At 38.6% G+C, this 22,636-nt stretch overlaps 1 protein-coding gene across 6 annotated transcripts; it reads left to right on the plus strand.

Annotated features, from left to right (window-relative positions):
• The first annotated feature begins 383 nt into the window (after window positions 1-383).
• ADHFE1 (alcohol dehydrogenase iron containing 1) lies at window positions 384-21,754 on the plus strand. 6 transcript variants are annotated; one of them, XM_070747865.1, is made up of 15 exons: window positions 515-696; window positions 800-897; window positions 1,893-1,930; window positions 4,968-5,002; window positions 5,119-5,172; window positions 6,398-6,552; window positions 7,140-7,336; window positions 9,448-9,525; window positions 9,756-9,861; window positions 11,464-11,616; window positions 13,932-14,030; window positions 14,805-14,883; window positions 15,431-15,527; window positions 17,693-17,850; window positions 21,345-21,754. In XM_070747865.1, the coding sequence occupies exons 2-15, from the start codon at window positions 887-889 to the stop codon at window positions 21,426-21,428; spliced, it is 1,344 nt and encodes a 447-aa protein (XP_070603966.1). In that variant the 5' UTR covers window positions 515-696; window positions 800-886; the 3' UTR covers window positions 21,429-21,754. The 6 variants fall into 6 exon arrangements, with proteins under 6 accessions (XP_070603964.1, XP_070603968.1, XP_070603966.1 ...); XM_070747863.1 differs by lacking the exon at window positions 800-897 and having other exon boundaries at window positions 384-561; XM_070747868.1 differs by lacking the exon at window positions 800-897 and having other exon boundaries at window positions 679-696.
• The last annotated feature ends 882 nt before the right edge of the window (window positions 21,755-22,636 follow it).

Genomic DNA, 22,636 nt, shown 5'->3' on the forward strand with positions numbered 1-22,636 from the left:
GCTGTCTAGTTTGTGGTTCCATTGTGGTTCCCCACACACCTGTGGGAAAACGGTAGGATGAAGAAGTCAGGTGAGATATCAGGTGGTGTATGTTTTGATTGTACTGTGTGATTATTTTATTATAAGGGTTTTAAATTGTATTTTTAAAAATTGGATTTGTGCACTGTTTATATTGTTGTGAGCCGCCCTGAGTCTTCAGAGAGGGGCGGCATACAAATCTAATAAATTATAATAATAATGTTATTGTTATTAATATCAATATTAATATTATATCCACCAACTTAGGTCTAATGCTCTAAAATAATGTCCAATTAATGTCACTGTACTTTTCCGGACCTTTATGCCAAACCCATTTTCCTTTGTCAGCGAGCTGCTGCTGCAGCGGATTGCCCAACCTAGGCACAGCCATTCTTTCCTTTCTCTTTCAAGCTCTTTACTCAACTTGTCCTAACTTCGCTTTCCCGTCGTCCCTTGCTATATCCCAAGCGGAGCTGCAGAAGTCATGGCAGCAGGAGGACGTGATAAGGTGGCTCGTTTGCTGAAGCAGCTGCAGCTGGCAGCGTGAGTGTTTGTGCCTTTTTTGCTGCTTAAGGGAGCGTCTGGCAAGAGCAGCTCGACATTAGTTGCCACGAAATTGGAAGCGGGCTCGGAAGCTTCGTTGCTTTAGGAAAAACAAAACCGCAGCACACTTTCCGTGTAAGATAAAGACTTGAGAATTCCACAGGTCCTAAAGCCGAGTTGGGAAGCGGGGGGGATTATCTTTGGAAGCTGATACTTTAATTTGCTTATTTCCATCTAGCGTCCTGCTAAGAGAGAGAGACAAACAGAACGTGTTTCAGAAAGTTATTTGATCAAGGACAGAAACGGACTTTGGTTTATACACATCATGGTTTTGAAGTAAATACCAAACAGTAGTGCATAAGTGCACTAGTGTGCCTTCCATCCCCTGTCCTATTGTCTCTCCTAGATCTCATATATCTTTTCTTCTATTCCTATATCCTTTCTCTATTCTTTCATTGATATATATTTATTCCTATATCTTATTCCTATATCCTATATCTTTATTCCTATACTTTACTCCTATATCTCTTCTATTCTTTCTCTGATATACTGTATTTTACTACGAGTATATTCTCTATAACAGTGGTTCTCAACCTGTGGGTCAGGACCCCTTTGGGGGTCGAATGACCGTTTCACAGGGGTCGCCTATAAAGTGATTAAATTGCCTCAATTTTAAAAGATTTTAGGTAGTGCCTAGAGCTACAAGCCTATGTAAAATAATAAATGCATGAGAATTCAATAATTGAATAAGTAGCTTTAAATTATATGCACCATTATTTGTAAATAAATACCATTAGAGCCAATTAAACTGTTCTATAAACATGGTTCAAAGGGCTGGGGCAAAGTGAACATGAAACATATACTCTTAGCCTTAGAAAGATTATTTAAAGTCTTAATAATTTGTTACTCCTATGACTATGTCACAAAATAAAAGATAAAATGTATCACAGATAAACTGCCATTTATAGATGTAATGAATAACTGGGGTTGAATTCTTACATTGCAAAGGAATGTAAATTGCCTCAATTTAAGTCATATTTAAATTTAATTCAGATTACATTGTGATATTATACCAGGGGTCCTCAAACTGTAATAGGTGGACTCCAACTCCCAGTATTCTGTGAGAATTCTGGGAGTTGAAGTCCACAAGTCTTAAAGTTGAAAAGTTTGAAGACCTATAAACAATCATTGACATTTCAATAAAAGGTAATTGCCACTAGGTGGCAGAATGTGCTTGTGAATTCAAACTATCAATTGTTTCTATAGACAAAGTTGATATTTCCTCTTAATACTTTGTTACAGTAATCATTTTCCTTTTTTCTTTTCAACAGATGCACATGTCCAGTTCATTCTCACACTTACAGTCAAGGTGAACTGTTATTTTGTGTGTATATTATTATTATTATTATTATTATTATTATTATTATTATTATTAATTGGATTTGTATGCCGCCCCTCTCCGCAGACTCGGGGCGGCTAACAACAGCAGTAAAACAGTACAACAAAATCCAATACTAAAAAACAGTTAAAAACCCATTATATAAAAACCAGTCATACATACAAACATACCATGCATAAAATTGTAAAGGCCTAGGGGGAAAGTGTATCTTAGTTCCCCCATGCCTGGCGGCAGAGGTGGGTTTTATGCAGCTTACGAAAGGCAAGGAGAGTGGGGGCAATTCTAATCTCTGGGGGGAGTTGGTTCCAGAGGGTCGGGGCCGCCACAGAGAAGGCTCTTCCTCTGGGTCCCGCCAAGCGACATTGTTTGTATATATGTCAGTACATTAATTATTCCCTGTTCCAAGTTCTACAAATATCAAATGACTATTACAAACAGTATTATACCAAGTAAACCAGCTATCTAAAGGAAGAGCAACACATATATATTACAATAACTCTTGTTTGATTCATGTATTGTTGAATTTAGTAATTTGTTTATTCACAAAATTTCTATACAGCTTCCATTTAAGAATAAATAGATTATAATTAAAACAGTTGGTTTTGCAAAGTTTTGCTTTGTAAAAGATGGTCATTTACAAAGCAAAACTTTCTGGTTTATTTTATTTTATTTTTTATTCTGCCTTTATTATTATTTATAAATAACTCAAGGTGGTGAACATACTTCATACACCTTCCTCCTCCTATTTTCCACATCACAACATAACAAAAGAGTGACAGGTACGTTATTTTGCTTTTACTTTTCTTGCCACTTTACATCATTTAATGAAAAATAATTCTATATAAATTTCAAAAAATAAGTATTAAACCACAGTGATAAATGAGATGATAAGAGGGTGGCTTTTCAAAAATACACATGTTTCAAAGAGAACAATAGATATAATTTTCCAAGACCAATAAAGTCTTTAACAAAAAGCTTAGCTCTACCAGATAATATAACAGCAGGATTTCTATTGTACTACCCAAAGGAAATAGTGGAAGTAGCTTGGACATTTTGTTGGGATGTCAAATTAATCACAGAAATTATTGCAGATTCAGACATTGGAGGAAGTCGACCATGAGCAAGGAAGTCGATGAGAGAGACAGCATAACAAGCAACCCTAAGACAGCAGGTTTAAGCACAGTTAGATAAAACAGAATTGTTTCTATATGAATTGTTGGGCACATCATTTATTTTATTTATTTATTCATTCATTCATTCATTCATTTATTGGATTTGTATGCCGCCCCTCTCCGTAGACTCGGGGCGGCTAAAAACAATGATAAAAACAGCATGTAACAATCTAATTAATAAAACAACTAAAAACCCTTATTATAAAATCAAACATACACACAAACATACCATGCATAATTTGTAATGGCCTAGGGGGAAGGAATATCTTAACTCCCCCATGGCTGGCGGCATAAGTGAGTCTTGAGTAGTTTGTCATTGCATCCCAAAGCTTATTAGTAGACTTAATTGCTTGCCCATAAATTCAGAAACTAAATATTGAATGCAGCATCCAGACAGAAGTGGTTTGACTGGACAAAGGAACCAATGTCTCATTTTTTGTATAGGAAGGGATCGATTGATCAATCAATCGATCAGTGTGCTGCACTTTGGAAAAAATTATGGCTGGATTGGCTCTAGACTTAGCTAGAAAGCAAAGCAATAACCTGGCTATTATAAAGGTGAATTCTATTTTTTTTTTCAATAGCTCTACTCTAAATGTAGCTAAGTCCAGAAATAATGTGATATTTGGAACAGAAGTGCAAATAGGGAAGGGAAGGTGAGAGACAAACTAATCTCTTCCCTTTCTAAATCTTTTTAAAGATTCTTTTAAATTTAAATAAAATTAAATGGGAAGATGGCAGGCTGCAAAGTGGCAGTCTTAGGCCTAGAGGTGCTCTTAAAAATAGTACCTTACAAAGTTGAACTCCTGGAGTATTACAGTATTAGAGTATCAGAACATTTAAAACAGGTAGTAGAGAGTCATGCCAATTTTCTTTCTGATAAATGCTTGTCTTGTAATTGGAAATGCCTTTATAATGGCTGTTATATCTCTCTTCAGTTTCCATGACAGGAATGGCATTTTATAGATTTGCCTTCATCTCTACAGTGAAATTCTTAAAACATTATAGAACCCAGGGGTGAAATCCAGCAGGTTCTGACAGATTCTGGAGAACCAGTAGTGGAAATTTTGAGTAGTTCAGAGAACCGGTAGCAGAAATTTTGAGTAGTTCAGACAACTTGAAAATACCCCCTCTGGCTGGCCCCTGAATGGGTGGGAATGGAGATTTTGCAATATTCTCCCCCAAGAGTGGGGAGAGAATGGAGATTGTGCAGTATCCTTCAACTGCCATGCCCACCAAGCCACACCATGCCTACCAAGCCACAGAACTGGTAATAAAAAAAATTGATTTCACCACTGATAGAACCTCAAATGCAACAAATCCCAGCGACCAGTTAGGTCCCGCAGAGTTGGCCTTCTCCGGGTCCCGTCAACTAAACAATGTCATTTGGTGGGACCCAGGGGAAGAGCCTTCTCTGTGGCGGCCTCGACCCTCTGGAACCAACTCCCCCCAGAGATCAGAATTGCCCCCACCCTCCTCGCCTTTCGTAAGCTTCTTAAAACCCACCTCTGTCGTCAGGCATGGGGGAATTGAGATATTCCCTTTCCCCTAGGCCTAAACAATTTATGCAGGGTATGTTTGTGTGTATGTTCTGTTTTTTAAATAAGGGTCTTTTAATTATTTTAAATATTAGATTTGTTATATGTTGTTTCATTATTGTTGTTAGCCGCCCCAAGTCTACGGAGAGGGGCGGCATACAAATCAAATAAATAAATAAATACATACATACATACATACATACATACATACATACATACATACATACCCATTCTAGTAGAATTTCTCTGGTTTTCCATAAACTAAACAGCAAGCTAACTTCATTGTTTTCATTCCAGGTACTGCTTTGGGGAAAACAGACTATGCCTTTGAGGTAAACAAACTGCTACTTGTTGAAAGGCACACTTCCATTAGTTATATTAAAAAGTGACTTGTATGTGTACTTTCATAAACTATTTTTACTGAAATGTTTTTCTTTTTCTTTTCCAGATGGCTGTTTCCAATATCCGATATGGAGTGGGAGTTACTAAAGAAGTGGGAATGGTATAGACTAGTTTGTAGTATTTCAAAAAAAAGCAACTGCTTAATTCTTTTTTGAAAAGGAGGAAGCATTTTACATGCATTATATCTATATCACATCAAACAGAATTATCATAAAATATCCTGCGCCTGCCATTTTTGGGGGGGAAGTCAGCTAAGGATTTCAAGATTTGAAATCAAATACATACGGAAAGACACTGATTTGGAAAGGCTCAAGGTATCTTAATAATTAATTGCTTTACAGCAACACTGCAAAAACTCATTTTGCAATGTTGCTGTCAAGCAATTCATTATTATACTTATCCAACTGGATCCAAAGCATGCAATTGTAAAATGCGGTACAGTAGATACTTTTGAGACCGTGTTAATCTGTTAACGATTCTTTCCATTTCAGAAATCCATATAAAGATACAAGTCAGTGAAGGATAATTTGGGAGCCCTACAATGGGCAATCATCTACCAAGTTGAATATCTGGCATTTAATAATAGAAACATAGAAGTCTGATGGCAGAAAAAGACCTCATGGTCCATCTAGTCTGCCATTATACTATTTTCTGTATTTTTTTTTAGAATGGATATATGTTTATCCCAGGCATGTTTAAATTCAGTTACTGTGGATTTATCTACCACGTCTGCTGGAAGTTTGTTCCAAGGATCTACTACTCTTTCAGTAAAATAATATTTTCTCACGTTGCTTTTGATCTTTCCCCCAACTAACTTCAGATTGTGTTCCCTTGTTCTTGTGTTCACTTTCCTATTAAAAGCACTTCCCTCCTGGACCTTATTTAACCCTGTAACATATTTAAATGTTTTGATCATGTCCCCCCTTTTCCTTCTGTCCTCCAGACTATACAGATTGAGTTAATTAAGTCTTTCCTGATACGTTTTATGCTTAAGACCTTCCACCATTCTTGTAGCCCATCTTTGGACCCATTCAATTTTGTCAATATCTTTTTGTAGGTGAGGTCTCCAGAACTGAACACAGTATTCCAAATGTGGTCTCACCAGCACTCTATATAGCGGGATCATAATCTCCCTCTTCCTGCTTGTTATACCTCTAGCTATGCAGCCAAGCATCCTACTTGCTTTCCCTACCGCCTGACTGCACTGTTCGCCCATTTTGAGACTGTCAGAAATCACTACCCCTACCTCCTGGAACAACATTTTCAAATTTGTCTTTTCTCCTCTTTCACTTTCTTTGTTTTAACTACATTTTCATTTACTATAGGACTTGCAGAATTGGGGTGCTAAAAAAGTTTGTGTGATGACAGATAAGAATCTTTGTCAACTTCCTCCCATGACAGCAGTGTTAGATTCTCTGACAGTCAATGGCGTAAACTTCCAAATCTATGATAATGTCAGAGTGGAGCCCACAGACCAAAGGTATTTATTCTTTCTTACCTATGTGAAGCCTACAGGAATAATTAGGCAGAGATGGAGAAGCTATGCACTCTAGATATTACTATGACTCCTAGACACATTATGATGTTTTATAAATTGAGAGTTGGAAAAGCGTAAAATAAATAAATTTATTTGTTTGTTTGTTTGTTTGCTTGCTTGCTTGCTTGCTTGCTTGCTTGCTTATTTATTTATTTATTTATTTACTTACTTACTTATTTACTTATTTACTTATTTACTTACTTATTTACTTATTTACTTACTTATTTACTTACTTATTTACTTATTTACTTATTTATTTATTTATTTATTTTTGTATGCCGCCCCTCTCCGAAGATTTGGGGCGGCTCACAACAGCAATAAAAACAATATAGCAGTGGAACAAATCTAATATTAAAAACATATAAAACCCTATCATTATTTAAAAAACCAAACAGCACATTCATACCAAACATAAAACAAAGTATAAAAAAGCCTGGGGGAAAGGTGTCTCAACTCCCCCATGCCTGGCGGTATAAGTGAGTCTTGAGTAGTTTATGAAAAAATTGAAATGATTTTTTTTTTATTTCAAGTTTCCTAGATGCCATTGAGTTTGCCAAAAAGGGGGAGTTTGACTCTTATGTTGCCGTAGGTGGAGGCTCAGTCATAGATACGTGTAAAGCTGCTAATCTCTATTCATCAAGTCCAAAATCAGATTTCTCAGATTATGTCAATGCTCCTATTGGAAAAGGCAAGGCTGTTACGGTCCACCTCAAACCTCTGATAGCAGGTAAGGAACAGCTCTGGATTGAGAGAGGGGAGTGATTGTAAAACAATAGAGTTTATGTTCTGTATCTTTGTAGTTTGAATGTTTGTATCATTTCTTGAATTGGTTTTTTAAACTATTTGGATTGGATTCTCTGAGCTATTTGGGGAAATCACATCACGGAAATACTCCCATAGCTAGATGATCTTTCTAACAATAAAAGATAATTTTTATTATAATAGGGTACTCTGCTCAATGTTTTCTTTTCATTCTTGTTTTACAGTTATTTTTTTCTAGTTTTCATAGTTTTTCCCAGAATGATTCTACATAATGACATTATATTGCTCCCAAGGTATGAGGGTCGCCCAGAAAGTAATGCACCACATTTGTTTCTCAGCCTACAGTGCTGATATGAATGCAAAACTTTAGATATGCATTATTTGAATTGTCAGGAATGCGTGTATAAAGTTTGCATTTCTTCAGACACATAGCGTAGCTGCAGCAGTGTTTCGAAATGGCATTTATAAGTGATGTACGTTATAAGCAACATGTCATCATTGAATTTTTCACAACAGAGAAAGAAAATGTTGGGAACGTTAACAAACGTTTGTGTACAGTTTTGTACACAAAACTGTGGTGCATTACTTTCTGGGCGACCGTCCGTAGCTCCCGAGATGCAATATAGCACGCTGACAACTTTGTACTATACAGGATGTCTGATCAATCACAATGAATTGTTTGGTTTACTGATGAATAAATAACTTTACATACAAATAACATATATGAATATATATTGTGCTATTGAATTCCAGATGTAATTGCTAAAACTTTGTGGAGTAATGTAGTAATATAATAAGCCACCAGTACCGGAGGGCAGCATATTTCCCACTTCTGATATACATTATTCTGTGTGTAATGATATGTATCTAAATCAGCGTTTCCCAACCGGTGTGCCGCGGCACACTAGTGTGCCATGAGACACCATCAGGTGTGCTGCGGCGCCCCTAGGAAGCTCCAGCTTGGCGGGGCGCTTGCCGTTGCCGGACCGCCGTATCCGGCATTCTCCTGCTGGGCCCCAAAGAAGGAAGGCGGGAAAAAGGAGGCAGGGGCAGGGAGGTGCGGCAGTAGGAGTAAAGGGAGCCGCAGCTGCCCCTGCCTCCCCACGGTGCCTCCGGCCAAACGCGCCCCTGGCTTCTCCGACCTGCCCCATTGCCCGCCCGATCCGCCCACTCTCCTCTGCCACCGCCGCCGCCTCAAGCCTTGGGGCGCGATCCGCCCCCTCTCCTCCGCCGCCGCCTCCTGCCTTGGGGCGAGCAATCCAGGAGTCTGGGACTGTGTGGCTTTGCGCCATGAAGAGAAAACGGCCGACTTTTCCCTGCTGCCATTTCTCTTCATGGCGCAAAGCCACACAGTCCCGGACTCCCGGATCACTCGCTTCTCCGGTCAGCAAAGCCATCTGCCCAGGAAAGCGCCGCGCTGGCCAGAAAAGCGAGCGATCCGGGAGCCCGGGACTGTGTGGCTTTTGCGCATGAAGAGAAAACGGCAGCAGGGAAAAGTCGGCCGGGCTAACGGGAGGCGGCGCGAGGCCGGGGCGCTGGAGGACGTCTGGGAGGGCGAGGAGGCTGATGGCTGCTGCGCACTCCACTCTCTCTCCGGCTCTCTCTCGCTCTTTCTTTTTTCTCTCTGTTGCTGGCGTGGTGAACGAGAGAGAAAGAGAGAGAGAGAAAAAGGAGGGGAGAGAGAATGAGAGAGAAAGAAAGCAAGAGAAAGAGAAGGAAAGAAAGCAAGAGAGAGAGAGAGAAAGAAAGGGGGAAGGAGGGAGAGGGAAAGACATAGAGGGAGGGAAGGAGGGAGAGAGAAAGAGAGCAAAAAAGAGAGGCAGAAAGGGATGGAGAGAAAGAAGGGAAGGAAGGAAGAGAGAGAAAGAGGAGAGGGAGAAATAGAGTGAAATGGAGGAAGAGATATTTTTTTTGTCCAAACTTTTCTTTAGCCCCCCCCCCCCCCCCCCCACCCCCCCCCCCCCGTTCAGTGTTCCCCAGAATTTTGAAAACATGAATAATGTGCCGCGGCTCAAAAAAAGGTTAGGAAACACTGATCTAAATGTACTAGTGCATTTAATTTTTTCTTTTCCAAAGTTCCGACAACAGCTGGAACTGGAAGTGAAACCACTGGAGTGGCCATTTTTGATTATAAAGAATTAAAAGTAAAAACTGGTAAGGATTGTACATATGCATTTATTTTTATTTTATAATAATTCTTGACTTTTAAAAAAACTTCTTTTCTGAAATTTTATTTAAATCTCAGTAATGTTCTTAATTATTTGAAAGGGTAAAATACTTTGCATAGTCTAAACTCTAAATCACTTTAACCATTATTGCAAAATCTATTTAGAAAGTTTTTTATTTCTAGGTGTACAATACATACATATTTTTTCTATATTTAGGCATTGCATCTAGAACCATTAAGCCTACTTTGGGTATTATTGACCCATTACACACTCTCCATATGCCAGAGCGGGTGGCAGCTAATAGTGGTTTTGATGTGCTTTGGTAAGTATATTTTGTACAACTTTTTAAGTTATACATTAGATCAGTGTTTCCCAACCTTGGCCACTTGAAGGTATCTGGACTTCAACTCCCAGAATTCCCCAGCAAGCATTTGCTGGCTGGGGAATTCTGGGAGTTGAAGTCCAGATACCTTCAAGTGGCCAAGGTTGGGAAACACTGCATTAGATAACTTCACACTTTGGGATGATTCTATATGTGGGGAATAATGTTGGGAGGCATGAGGTAGATATGTAGCCTGGAAAATGGTCTGATAAGAGGCAGCTCTGTCCAGAATTTTAATGAAACAGTTTGGCTGTCCCTTAGGTATATTTCGTATGCCCAACAGGTTATGGAATCATGAAGTCTATTCTTTTGCCTTACATACAAGCAGTAATGGGCAGCCAAAATTTTACTGCCATACTGTGGGCTGTGCTTATTTTGTGGGTGTGGCTTTATGGTCATGTGACTGGATAGGAGTGGCTTGCCGGGCATGTGATCAGGTGGGAACAGCTTGAACGATCATCATCGTTCAAGTGAACGGCTAGGTCCTCGACTTACAAACTTACCAGTGTCACTCGCTGGGATGACAATTTGCTTCACCTTTCCCACAATCTCCTTCCTGGGTCGCCCCCCCCCCTGCCTCAGCTGGGTAGCTAAGCAAATGGGTGCTGCCAGAAGCATAAATGCTCCCAGCGCCGCTTCCCCCCACACCTTCTGCTTGCACCTCAGGCAGGAGGTGGCCACGTGAGGTGGAGGGGAGCCGGGCAAGAGAGAGGGGAAGCTCGTCCAAGGCCAGGAAGGAGAAAGAGGAGTGCAGAAGCAGCAACAGCAGGGGAAAAAAGGAGAACCGAGCTGAGACCAGTAATCCAGGAATTGACAACCGCCGATCAGCTAGAGCTGTGGCACGGACCTTCATTTCCGCCGGTGGAACTGCATTCCACCCCGTCCTGCCTGCTGCTACAAGCAAACAAATTGGGAATGAGGTCTAGTTTTTGCCTCAGTTTCCTGCTTTTCTATGCATTCAGCCAAGGGGGTCTGAGGACAAAAAGGTGGAATAAAGTAATCCATTTAACCCCATCAGGACAAGCCCTAGTTTATTTATTTATTTATGTATTTATTCATTCATTCAATTTTTATACCGCCCTTCTCCTTAGACTCAGGGCGGCTTAGAACATGTTAGCAATTGCACTTTTAATAAAATAAAAGTTATCTTTTATTGAAACATTCTGTACTTCAATTTCTTTTGTTTAAATTGACCTTAATGAATTATGAGGGGAAAATTTTGATCCTGAAGAGGAATAAAGAAACATTAAGAAAACATTCATCCTCTATATGTAGTATATTTTGATTTTATTTTATTTTTATTTTAAGCCACCCAACTCCAAACAGACTCTGGGCATTTAGATGCATGTCTCTTGTAGTATTTGGGAAATAGTTGCACTAAGTCTAGTGCGAAGATATGTTATCATTTTATCATTTTGAAAAGATCAGGAACAGTCATTGACCTTCTGCTTTCCCAATAATATTGATTTGTAAATCTTTATAGGAAGAAACCCATAAAGTCAAATTCTTATATTTTCCCCACTTCCCCATTCAACTTGCCAGCCATGCTCTTGAATCCTACACTGCTCTTCCCTACAACCAGCGCAGCCCTTGCCCTTCAAACCCAATGAACCGGCCAGCTTATCAAGGAAGCAACCCCATCAGTGATGTCTGGGCTGTCCATGCATTGCAGATTGTTTCTAAATACTTGAAGAGGTACTTTTTATCTTTGTATTAATTTTTTCCTCTTTCAATATCCAAATGAATACTCAAATTAAAATATACAGTCTATGTTGTGTAGGTTTTTAAGTCCTTTAGGGTTAGGATCAATCAATTATCCTGAAATAAGTTTATAAAGAACAAAACAATTTGCCGTAACGTAGTGCTATTTGGATACGTTAGATTACAAATCCCATTGTTCCCAGCCAAATTTTTGACAAAGTCCAGGGCATCAAATTACTGAAAGACTGGCAATTACAACTAAGCAAATCTGACACATGTCCTTCCTGTTAGTGACTACTTCAACAACAACAACAACAACACAAGAGCACGTAATAGATACAAACTAAATGTAAATTGCTCCAAACTTGACTGCAGAAAATATGACTTCAGCAACAGAGTGATCAGTGCCTGGAACTGACTACCTGGCTCTGTTGTTTCTTCCCCTAACCCCAAGATCTTCAACCTTAAATTATCTACTTTTGACCGCTCCCCTTTTCTAAGAGGTCTGTAAGGGGCATGCATAAGTGCACTGTTGTGCCTACCATCCCTGTCCTTCTGTCCTATTATTCTTTTTATCACTTCTTTATACTTTGTTATGTTCACAAGAAGAGCCCTTCATTCCTCCACTCAAAACAGAATACCCTACGAAACTAGACTTACAATCCTGGGTCTTGAAAGCTTAGAACTACGACACCTTAAACATGATCTAAGTATTGCCCACAAGATCATATGCTGCAATGTCCTGCCTGTCAGCGACTACTTCAGCTTCAACCACAACAACACAAGAGCACACAATAGATTCAAGCTTAATATTAACCGCTCCAAACTTGACTGTAAAAAATATGACTTTAGTAATCGGGTTGTCGAAGGGTGGAACTCATTACCGGACTCTGTAGTATCATCCCCTAACCATAGTTCCCTCTAAGCTGAGCAGTGAGCAATCGCTCACTTAAAAATCATCATCAACTCAGAGTTTTCCAAACCTGCCCAGAAGCCGAGAGGGAAAGAGAGAGAGAGGAAGAGAGGAAGAGAGAGAAACAGATAGAAAAAAGAGAGGAAGAAAAAGAGAAAGAAAAAGAATGGGAGTAAGGAAGAGAGAAAGAAAATCAAAATCTAGTTTGAAACTAGCTCAACTATTTAAGTGGCATTTTGATATTGATAGAGTTGCCCTATTATGAGCTCACTGTTATAGACACACAGTACAGTATTTTATTTTGAAATTCTCTGAGGCAAAACAGGGTGGGGTTTTTGTTTGTTTGTTTGTTTGTTTATTATTTCTGTGCCGCCCAGTCCCGAAGGGACTGCTGCTCAGACACTATACTTTTCCGCCCACCCCCCAAAAAAATTAGAGGGAACACTGCGGCCCTAACCCCCAACATTTTACCCTTAGACTGTCCACGGTTGACCTCTCCAGATTCCTAAGAGGTCAGTAAGGAGCGTACATAAGCGCACCAGAGTGCCTTCCGTCCACTGTCCTATAGTTTCTTCTATATCTGCTATTTCTTCTCTACTATATCCTCTGTAACCTTTATTGTGTATTGGACTAAATAAATAAATAAATAAGTAAGTAAGTAAGTAAGTAAGTAAGTAAATAAGTAAATAAATAAATAAATAAAATGTTAATACAAACTACTGTATAATTCTACACTTTGTTTGACGAATATGTAATAAATAAAAATAAAATAAATAAATAATAAAAGATGGATACTCACAGTCCTCTTTACAAAGCAAGAACACAAAACCTTTATGATGTTAACTCGGAACAAATGCAATGCATCACTCTCTTGATCAAGGTAGTTTGAGTTTCTTCTCCACAACATGTACATTTTGAATGCTGTATTGATATTGGTAGATCTTTTTTTCCACTCTTCAAGGATTCCTCAAAAAAATATTTGTAGGCAGATTAAAAAGCAATTGGATCTCAATTTTGTACATTTTTTTGATAAAATGCGAACCCAGGAAGATATTTCTCTAGATTAAATAAGTTGTTTGGATAGTCTGCTACTTGCCGGCCATTTCCCATCATAAACTACAGTACCTATCTTCCTACAACAGTCACCTAACCTCATTCCTACATAGCAAAGTTAATTATAGAATTGTAGTACGGAAGCCACCAGGTTGAGGAAACTGAAACTGGGATTTTCCACATGAAAAAGAATACGCTTGCTGCTAAGATACAAACAAAGGGTTTATTGTCTATGAAAAAATGAAGAGTAATAAGTTGTTAATACTTAACAAGAACCTATCTTCTACATATGAACATACTGTATCTGCTTTCTTGAATAAAATACTCTTGTTATTATGGGCAGAGCCATAAAGAACCCAGAAGATCAAGAAGCAAGATTTAACATGCATCTGGCAAGTGCTTTTGCTGGCATTGGGTTTGGAAATGCTGGTGTACATCTTTGGTAAGTTAAGTACATTGTTTTTATTTGCACTAACAAAATTAATGCTGGGTAAAAATCAAAAGGCTTCAAAATAAATAACGTAGAGAAATTCACTTGGGTTTTGATTACAGAAAATATTCAATTACAGAAAATACAACTTCAGAAACAGAGTGGGCAATGCCTGACTCTGTGGTTTCACCTCCAAACCCCCAAAATTTTAACTTTAGACTGACTATTGTTGACCTCACCCTATTCCTAAGAAGTCTAAGAGGCATGCATAAGCACACCAGAATGCCTACGGTCCCTGTCCTAATGTTCCCTTTTATTCATATCTATCTCATGTATTCAAATCATATTTATACCCAGTGAAGGGCTACCAAAAGTTTTACTACCAGACTGTGGGCGTGGCTTATGCAGGACGCCCTGCATTTTCTTTCAACATCTTTCAGTGCTAATTGGATGCTCTGGGGTGCAGCTCCATTTTCGCTACCCCACTGCGTTCCCCCCCTGTCCGAGCGGTAGCCCACCTCTGTTTATACCTGTATATTATCTAATACGTGCTTGACAAATAAATAAATAAAATAAAATATCACCATTAGTAACAGTCCCTTTGTACAACTGAAATGAAAACACATTTTGGCTGAGAGGATTGGGAAGTGAGGCACTCATAGATATTTTTTTCTGTAACTTTTTCTGGATAATTACATTACTATTAACTTGTATCTGTTCAAATTATTTACATGATTTCTTTATTCCATAATTTTGATACTAATTGAGGTTCTTTGTTCTTTCCAGCCATGGCATGTCTTATCCAATTTCCGGTTTGGTGAAGAATTATAAAGCAAAGGATTATAATGTGGATCATTCTATAGTGGTAACAATTTGATATACCCATTAGTCTTTTGCCTATAATGATATAAGTTTGTTACTATGATTTTTCAGTGAATTCTGTCGATGATTATTGGTAATAATCAAAACCTCAAAACGTCGCTACACCAAGACAACTAGACACAAGAACAGTTTTTTCCCGAACGCCATCACTCTACTAAACAAATAATTCCCTCAACACTGTCAGAGTTTTTACTAAATCTGCGCTTCTATTTCTACTAGTTTTTCTCATCATTCCTATCATCCTTTTCCTCCCACTTAGGACTGTATGACTGTAACTTGTTGCTTATATCCTAAGATTTTAATTAATATTGTTTCTTCATTGCTTATTTGACTCCTATGACGATCATTAACTGTTGTACCACATGATTCTTGACAAATGTATATTTTATTTTATGTACACTGAGAGCATATGCACCAAGACAAATTCCTTGTGTGTCCAATCACACTTGGCCAATAAATTCTATTTATATTCTATTCTATTCTATTCTATTCTGTCTAAATAAAATGTGCTATGCTTTGTTTTGCTTCAGCCACATGGCCTTTCGGTCGTCCTCACCTCTCCAGCAGTGTTTACCTTCACAGCAACAGTGTGCCCAGAGCGCCACTTGGAGGCTGCCCAAATCATGGGTAGGAGTCTGTTGATAAAAGTCATCCTTTAAAAAAAAAATCTGCTAGAGAAGATGGAGTCAATGTTTCCAATCTATCTAGGAAATGAAAAGGCTGCACTTATTTAACTTGTGAAGGATGCCGGAATTGATGTAAGGAAGATCATTGATACTGAGCCTGGTAACAGAAGTTAGTCTAGTCATGTAAAAACATTACATTTCTTTTGACTGCAATACCTTGAGAATGTATGAAGAGGATGGGTGGGTCAGCCTCATTTCATTCAGCCTAAAAAATCAGGTATATTCCAGAAGCACACAAGTAAGACAGGAAGGGAATAAGGCACTTTGACTGTGCTCCTTAGTGTTTCCCACACTTTTAAAATACGCTGCCTATATAAATCTATGTTGCATGTTACGTTGCAGTGTTAGCAGGTCAACCTCCATGGGCATGTCTAATTCACTTTTAAAGTTCAAACTTGTGTTGGCCACACATCTGATAGCCTTGGACGTCATAATTTCATTGCACATCTGATAGCCTTGGACGTCATCTTTTCATGTGCATATCAGAAAATTTAGTGTGAGTAACGTACAAGACACAGGTTTACATCTTGCTTATATCATCACTGAGCTTGACTTAACTTGCCTTTGTAAAGGAAAATAGAAAGAGGATAGGTCCAATAAACAAGGGGAAAAGACATTAATTTGAGAATGTTGACAGGAGTTAAGATTTCAATTAAATTAGTTAGAATTAAAGTAACAGAACAAAACCACAATTGAATGCTGAATATGGCCCGTCTTCTAAACACTTTGGCAGCAGTCCCTTCTCAATTGTTCTGGCTGCCATTATCTCCAGATAGCATACCTGATTTAGAATGACAATTCTAAATATCTGGGAAACTTTAACTTGGGTAGCTTCTGATATGTCTAGGCTTGGCAATGACAGAATAAAAAGCCACCACACAAACAAGGTATCAATTTTAAGAGCTATATTATATGCATAAAGTCACAGTATAAAATGATTGTATAGTTTCTATTTCATTCTGGCAGTGTTTCCAAGCTAATGGCCTCCGAGATAAGCTCGATCTGAGCTGCATTCCACAGAGTCATTAATTTTCCCTTTGAAGTGTCTCTGTTCTTTAAATGGCACTTACTTTTCTGGGATGATGATTGCATGGTTTCAGAGCTGATTTAAAGCAGAAGTACTCATTTTTCTCAGAGTTCTCACACAGCCATGATCACGAACATTGTTTGCCACATCCACTTCCCCTTAGAACAGTGGTTCTCAACCTTTCTAATGCCGTGACCCCTTAATACAATTCCTCATGTTGTGGTTACCCCAATCATAAGTCTAGCGCCAATTCTCTCAACAGAGTTTTAAGCTGATGGCAGGAAGATCAGAGGGACCCCTCCACTGTAAATGTCTGATTGGTTAGATTGTAAAAATATGTTCCAAGGTGCCAGAATAGAAGCTTTAGTTCCTAACACCTTGGGAAATTTGTCTTTTCCCATGGTCTTAGGCAACCCATATGAAACAGTCGTTCGACCCCAAAAAGGATCCCAAACTCCAGGTTGAGGACCATTGCCATAGAATGCCCCTTATATACTGGCAAGGCATGGCCAAGTGTCCCATAGATCTATTAACACCAAGAACCCCTTCTTTTCAGATATTCATGTGTAGGCTATGTTCTCCTGACCCTTGCATCTAATAGGAGGTCCTCCTCCTCTAATTCCCCAGCATCCTCTGACTCCCATAACTGGGGGTACTACATTCTCTAGTGGTTCCTCAGTCTCTGACTCCCCTTCACTCTCACTCTTGGACTCAGATGGCAAGAACACTGGCCTGCGATGCCAGTACTCATCCATCACCTAGTCCTCAGAATCCATAACCAGCTGAGCCGGATGTGGACCACTCGCAACAGCTTCCAAATAATGGGTCTATCTAAATGCAAAAATGTTAAACAAACTATTTTTCACAGCAGCTAAGTTGATCTCTCATTTTGTTTCCCATTTTAGAGCAAACTATATTTTTCAAACCACTTTAATTGAGAAGTGATTTCATGAACTTTAAGGTGATGTTGTTCTTAGCGAAATAACTGCTTAAATGTGTAAAGATACACATCAATGAGCTATTCAATGTTATGATAAGTTACAACACAATTTCTTTACAGACTTGTTGTTTATTTTTAGGAGCTAACATCAGTAATGCCAAGCTGAAGGATGCTGGACTTATTTTGGCAGACACCCTCCGAAAAATTTTATTTGATCTCAATGTTGATGATGGCTTAGCTGCCCTTGGTTATTCAAAAGCCGATATTCCTGCTTTAGTCAAAGGCACCCTACCTCAGGTAGGACAAACTGCAAGATCTGTTTTTTCTGAAAATAACCACCAAGTCTTAATTGATCGCATTTCCATGCAGGCTCTGAGAATAATATTTTGCTTCTTCTAGCAGCAATGTATAAAGCAGGAATCTCCAACCTTGGCAACTTTAAGCCTGGCGGACTTAAACTCCCAGAAGTCCGCCAGGCTTAAAGTTGCCAAGGTTGGAGACCCCTGGTATAAAGAACAAGTTATTATAGGGCGCTTCTTTTTCTGTCTCAAAAAGAGAATAAAAAGAAAAAAGTAAACATTTGCTTATCCAGGAACATTTAATGATAATCACACTTATTCTCAGAAAATGGCTGTCCCATTGCAACATTTGATAACAAATACCTGTACATATATGTGCATATGAGTTAATGGAGCTATTATTCTTCTTCCAGGGTCACAAATGGGAAATCTTTAGGCCATCACTGTTGATCACTAGCAGTGTATCTTGGGATATTGGGTGTTAGAAGTCACCAATATCTGAAGGGCCTCAAACTAGCTGCAATATGAGGGGGTTTTGCCATTATTTTTTTCTGTGTTCATTTCATCCAGTTATGACAATCAGAATGATCATTAAATTTTGCTAATATGAAGCAAAAATTTCATTAGGGGATGTGAGATATTTTCTGTTCTGCCAGCGTGTTTCAACCACCCGTAATTACAGGGTAATTAGTCCAGGAAGACACACACCACACGATAAAAGGAAAACCCAAAGTTTTTATAAACAGAAAAACAGAAACAGCTCCCTTTTTAAATGTCAAAGGGATTTTCTGGTACACACAAGGCACAGGTTAAATGCAATCCAATTCACTTTTATCTGTAGCACTAATTACAGCAGCCCCACCCAACCACAGGTGGCCTCATTTTCTCTTGTAATAATCCTTCAGTTGTTGTCTCCTATGCATCACTCTACGCTTGCGTGGATGTGTCATTAATTCTTGTTCAGAATCCAAGGATGATACAGATGATTGATCTCCTCCTGGGCTGTCTGCCAAACTCCCCTCTTCCCTGTCACTCATGCTTCCTTGGTCAGAGGAGGCTTCGTCGGCAGATTCCATCGGGAGCAAAACAGGCCTGCAGCATGTGAATGTTTTCCCCACATCCACATGCACATTCCTTGGGGCAGGTGCTGGGCCAGACCTAACCACAACATTTTCTATATTTTTTATGTCACAACTTATTTTTCAAACTTCGCAGAGTCTCAGAAAGTTCACAACACAGTCTGTATTTCCAATGAACATTCGGATTTGTTACATAGCCCTTTAGATAGATATATATATATATATATATATATATATATATATATATATATATATATATATTTGTTTTCGTAGATTTTCACAGGTACAGGTATGACGGTCTTGGTATATTTGGGTTTCTTCCCATGTAGGATTTGGAAATTTCTGGCGACGTTTCGATGAGGTCCCACTCATCATCTTCAGGCTGGTGTTTCTGTCCTTGTTCTAAGGCGAACACTGTGAGACCTAAGCTGCCTTCCTTCTATAAATACTGGTGGCTGGGTGTGGTTTGATGGCTCAGCAATTGCCTGCTGTGTAGAAACTTCCTGGTGAGTCAGTGAGGTAACATCTGGGGTCGTTGATGTAGCTGAAGTATGCTGATTAGTTAATGGTTGTTGATTAGGCGTGATATCCTGGGTAGTTGGAGCTTGCAGGCTACTTGATTGTTTTGCAATATGTGTTCTGAGTCTAGTTTCTGTTTTTATGGCTGGGTTACGTTTGAGGGCTGGTTTCCAGATGTCTGGTAGGCGGGAGGTATCATCCCGCTTGTTCATATTTTGTTCCATTATTATTCTTTTGCTGTAGTGTTCTGTTTTGGAAATTAATTTAGTACTGTCAAAATCAATTTCATGTCCTGTAGTTTTGAAGTGTTGGAAAAGGGAGGAGGTTTTTTCTTTTTTCCTTAATGCATTCTTATGTTCTGCAACACGTGCATTTACTCTCCTGTTAGTTTGTTCAATATATGTGTCTTCTTTTGGTAGACGGTACACCAACCGCTACTTAAATGTAAAATCCCACCACCACCCTGCACAGATCAATTCCGTAGCCCAGACCCTCATTTCCAGAACCAAACGCCTAGCCGACAAAGACCACCTGGAACCTGAATTACACAGTCTCACAAATGTATTAATTTCCAATGGATTCCAAAGAGAGGCAATCAACAACTTAATCCAAAAAGAGACACCCCCCAAGAACCAAGACACAGAACAGGACAATGGCATCGCCCTCCTCCCTTACATCAAAGGCACCACAGATAAAATCAGTAAAATTCTCCGCAAACACAACATCAGGACAGCCTTTGGTACAGATAAGAAAATAGCCAACATCCTAAGAAACCGAAAGACAATACCCAGCTAGAAAACCAGGGAGTTTATCAAATACCGTGTAAAATCTGCCCAGCCACATATATTGGACAAACTAACAGGAGAGTAAATGCACGTGTTGCAGAACATAAGAATACATTAAGGAAAAAAGAAAAAACCTCCTCCCTTTTCCAACACTTCAAAACTACAGGACATGAAATTGATTTTGACAGTACTAAATTAATTTCCAAAACAGAGCACTACAGCAAAAGAATAATAATGGAAGCCATCGAGATAGAAAAACATCCTCAAAATATGAACAAGCGGGATGATACCTCCCGCCTACCAGACATCTGGAAACCAGCCCTCAAACGTAACCCAGCCATAAAAACAGAAACTAGACTCAGAACACATATTGCAAAACAATCAAGTAGCCTGCAAGCTCCAACTACCCAGGATATCACGCCTAATCAACAACCATTAACTAATCAGCATACTTCAGCTACATCAACGACCCCAGATGTTACCCCACTGACTCACCAGGAAGTTTCTACACAGCAGGCAATTGCTGAGCCATCAAACCACACCCAGCCACCAGTATTTATAGAAGGAAGGCAGCTTAGGTCTTGCAGTGTTCGCCTTAGAACAAGGACAGAAACACCAGCCTGAAGATGATGAGTGGGACCTCATCGAAACGTCGCCAGAAATTTCCAAATCCTACACGGGAAGAAACCCGAATATACCAAGACCGTCATATATATATATATTTATATACTTAGTAACAGCAACAAGTATTATGAGAAATGTAATGAAATTGTCTTCTCCTCTCCAGTGGTCTCTTTTTCGCCATCTTTTGCATCATCTGCCATGACATAATAAGCCTGCTGAAAGCCAGAGTCCTGGGTTTTCTATTTACTTAAAACTCAAAACTTAATTGAAAAGGTCTTTATTCCAAAAGAAATAAGATTACAGGCTTGGTACTGAAATACTAGCATTATGTATTATAAAATTGCTGAATGTATATTAGTAGAATTACTGCACATTAGATTGTCTAAAGTTTTCCTTGTGCCAAATCTAACCTGTGATGTGTATTCTACCTAACTATTGGTTTTACCTAGAACTTTACATAATGTATTTCTTTTTTTTTCTTATAGGAAAGAGTGACTAAATTATCCCCTCGCTCTCAAACAGAAGAAGATTTGTCAGCCCTATTTGAAGCATCTATGAAATTATATTAATTTGTTTCTGATTTGCTTTTTTAAAAAACTCTAAGCAGTGTTTTCTCATTTCAGGGGATGAATCAATTTAAAATATTATATGGGGATTATATGTAAATGTTATTTCCTATTAAGAACTGTAGCATTGATAGTTTTTTTATACATGATTTTAATTGGAGATATGCAAGTTTCATTCACTATTGGTGCTCACTGGAACTAATTATTGATAGCTTTATCATATGAGAACAATACAGAAAATAATTTTCTGGCTTGCCATTTCACTATCTCCACACCAACTGGATCAAGTAAGGATACTGTACAACAATAAAACTTTTATAAGTTCAAAACCTTCTGTTGTATATTTTATTATTATTGATTGTTATGTGTAACAGTGTCTCTTCATAACTCCCATTTAAACAAGGATGCTTTGTAGTTTTTGTAATTGTCTTGAACTTGTAAAGTATTTCTCTCCACTAAGGCTACTATATCTGATCTCCAAACATTAGATGACCAGAAAATTAGAGCAAATAGATTAAGGATTGAAGAAACCTTTAATTCCTTGATGTCTTCTAGTGATTGTCTGGATTTTGTCTGGATCAATCCAGATCCAATTCAATTTTTTCAATCGAGATCCAATGCAGTTTCTATCCCAAGGTAATGTCTTCCTACATAAGATGTCTGGTAATATGTCTTTTTTTCTCTCTTTCTCTCCCAATTTCCATCTCCCTCTTTTGTCCCTTTACTAGACTACTTGGGTAAGTCCCTGCAGTTTTCTTGACAAGATTTCCGAAGTGGACATTTAGGAATTACGGATTTTTTTAATTGAATAGGCTGAGCAACCTTGCAAAATTGCAATAATCAAAACTCTTGAGGAGAAAAAAAACATGCCTGTTATATTGCTTGATGGAACTTGGCATATATATTACATTCTTCATTTTTGTAGAGATGTATTACTACAGATATACACATGTACACCTATCTATAATCTGTAACAAGGTATAGAGAGTCTCTTCATGTATTATATTGCATACTATCAAACTAAAATTAACTGACTCTAATCTTTGCATAATTAACAATGGGTGCAAGTTGCATGAACCAGGTAGTGTTCCAAAAGCTGCAGTCACCAATTCCAGCTTGATATTTGTTCACACATACTGCAGATACAGTTTTTATAAAGAATGCATAATTAAAATGTCCCTCTTAGCTGATAGAATACAGATGGGAATCTG

This window comes from Erythrolamprus reginae, chromosome 3, assembly GCF_031021105.1.
Source record: "Erythrolamprus reginae isolate rEryReg1 chromosome 3, rEryReg1.hap1, whole genome shotgun sequence".
NCBI classification, from domain to species: Eukaryota; Metazoa; Chordata; class Lepidosauria; order Squamata; family Dipsadidae; genus Erythrolamprus; species Erythrolamprus reginae.

Bases quoted from the DNA above. Each gene is read 5' to 3' on its own strand.
- ADHFE1 (XM_070747863.1), top strand. From the start codon at position 503: ATGGCAGCAGGAGGACGTGATAAGGTGGCTCGTTTGCTGAAGCAGCTG. The intron at 14,031-14,804 runs GTAAGTTAAGTA...TGTTCTTTCCAG, and splicing joins AATGCTGGTGTACATCTTTG to CCATGGCATGTCTTATCCAA. The intron at 17,851-21,344 runs GTAGGACAAACT...TTTTTCTTATAG, and splicing joins TCAAAGGCACCCTACCTCAG to GAAAGAGTGACTAAATTATC.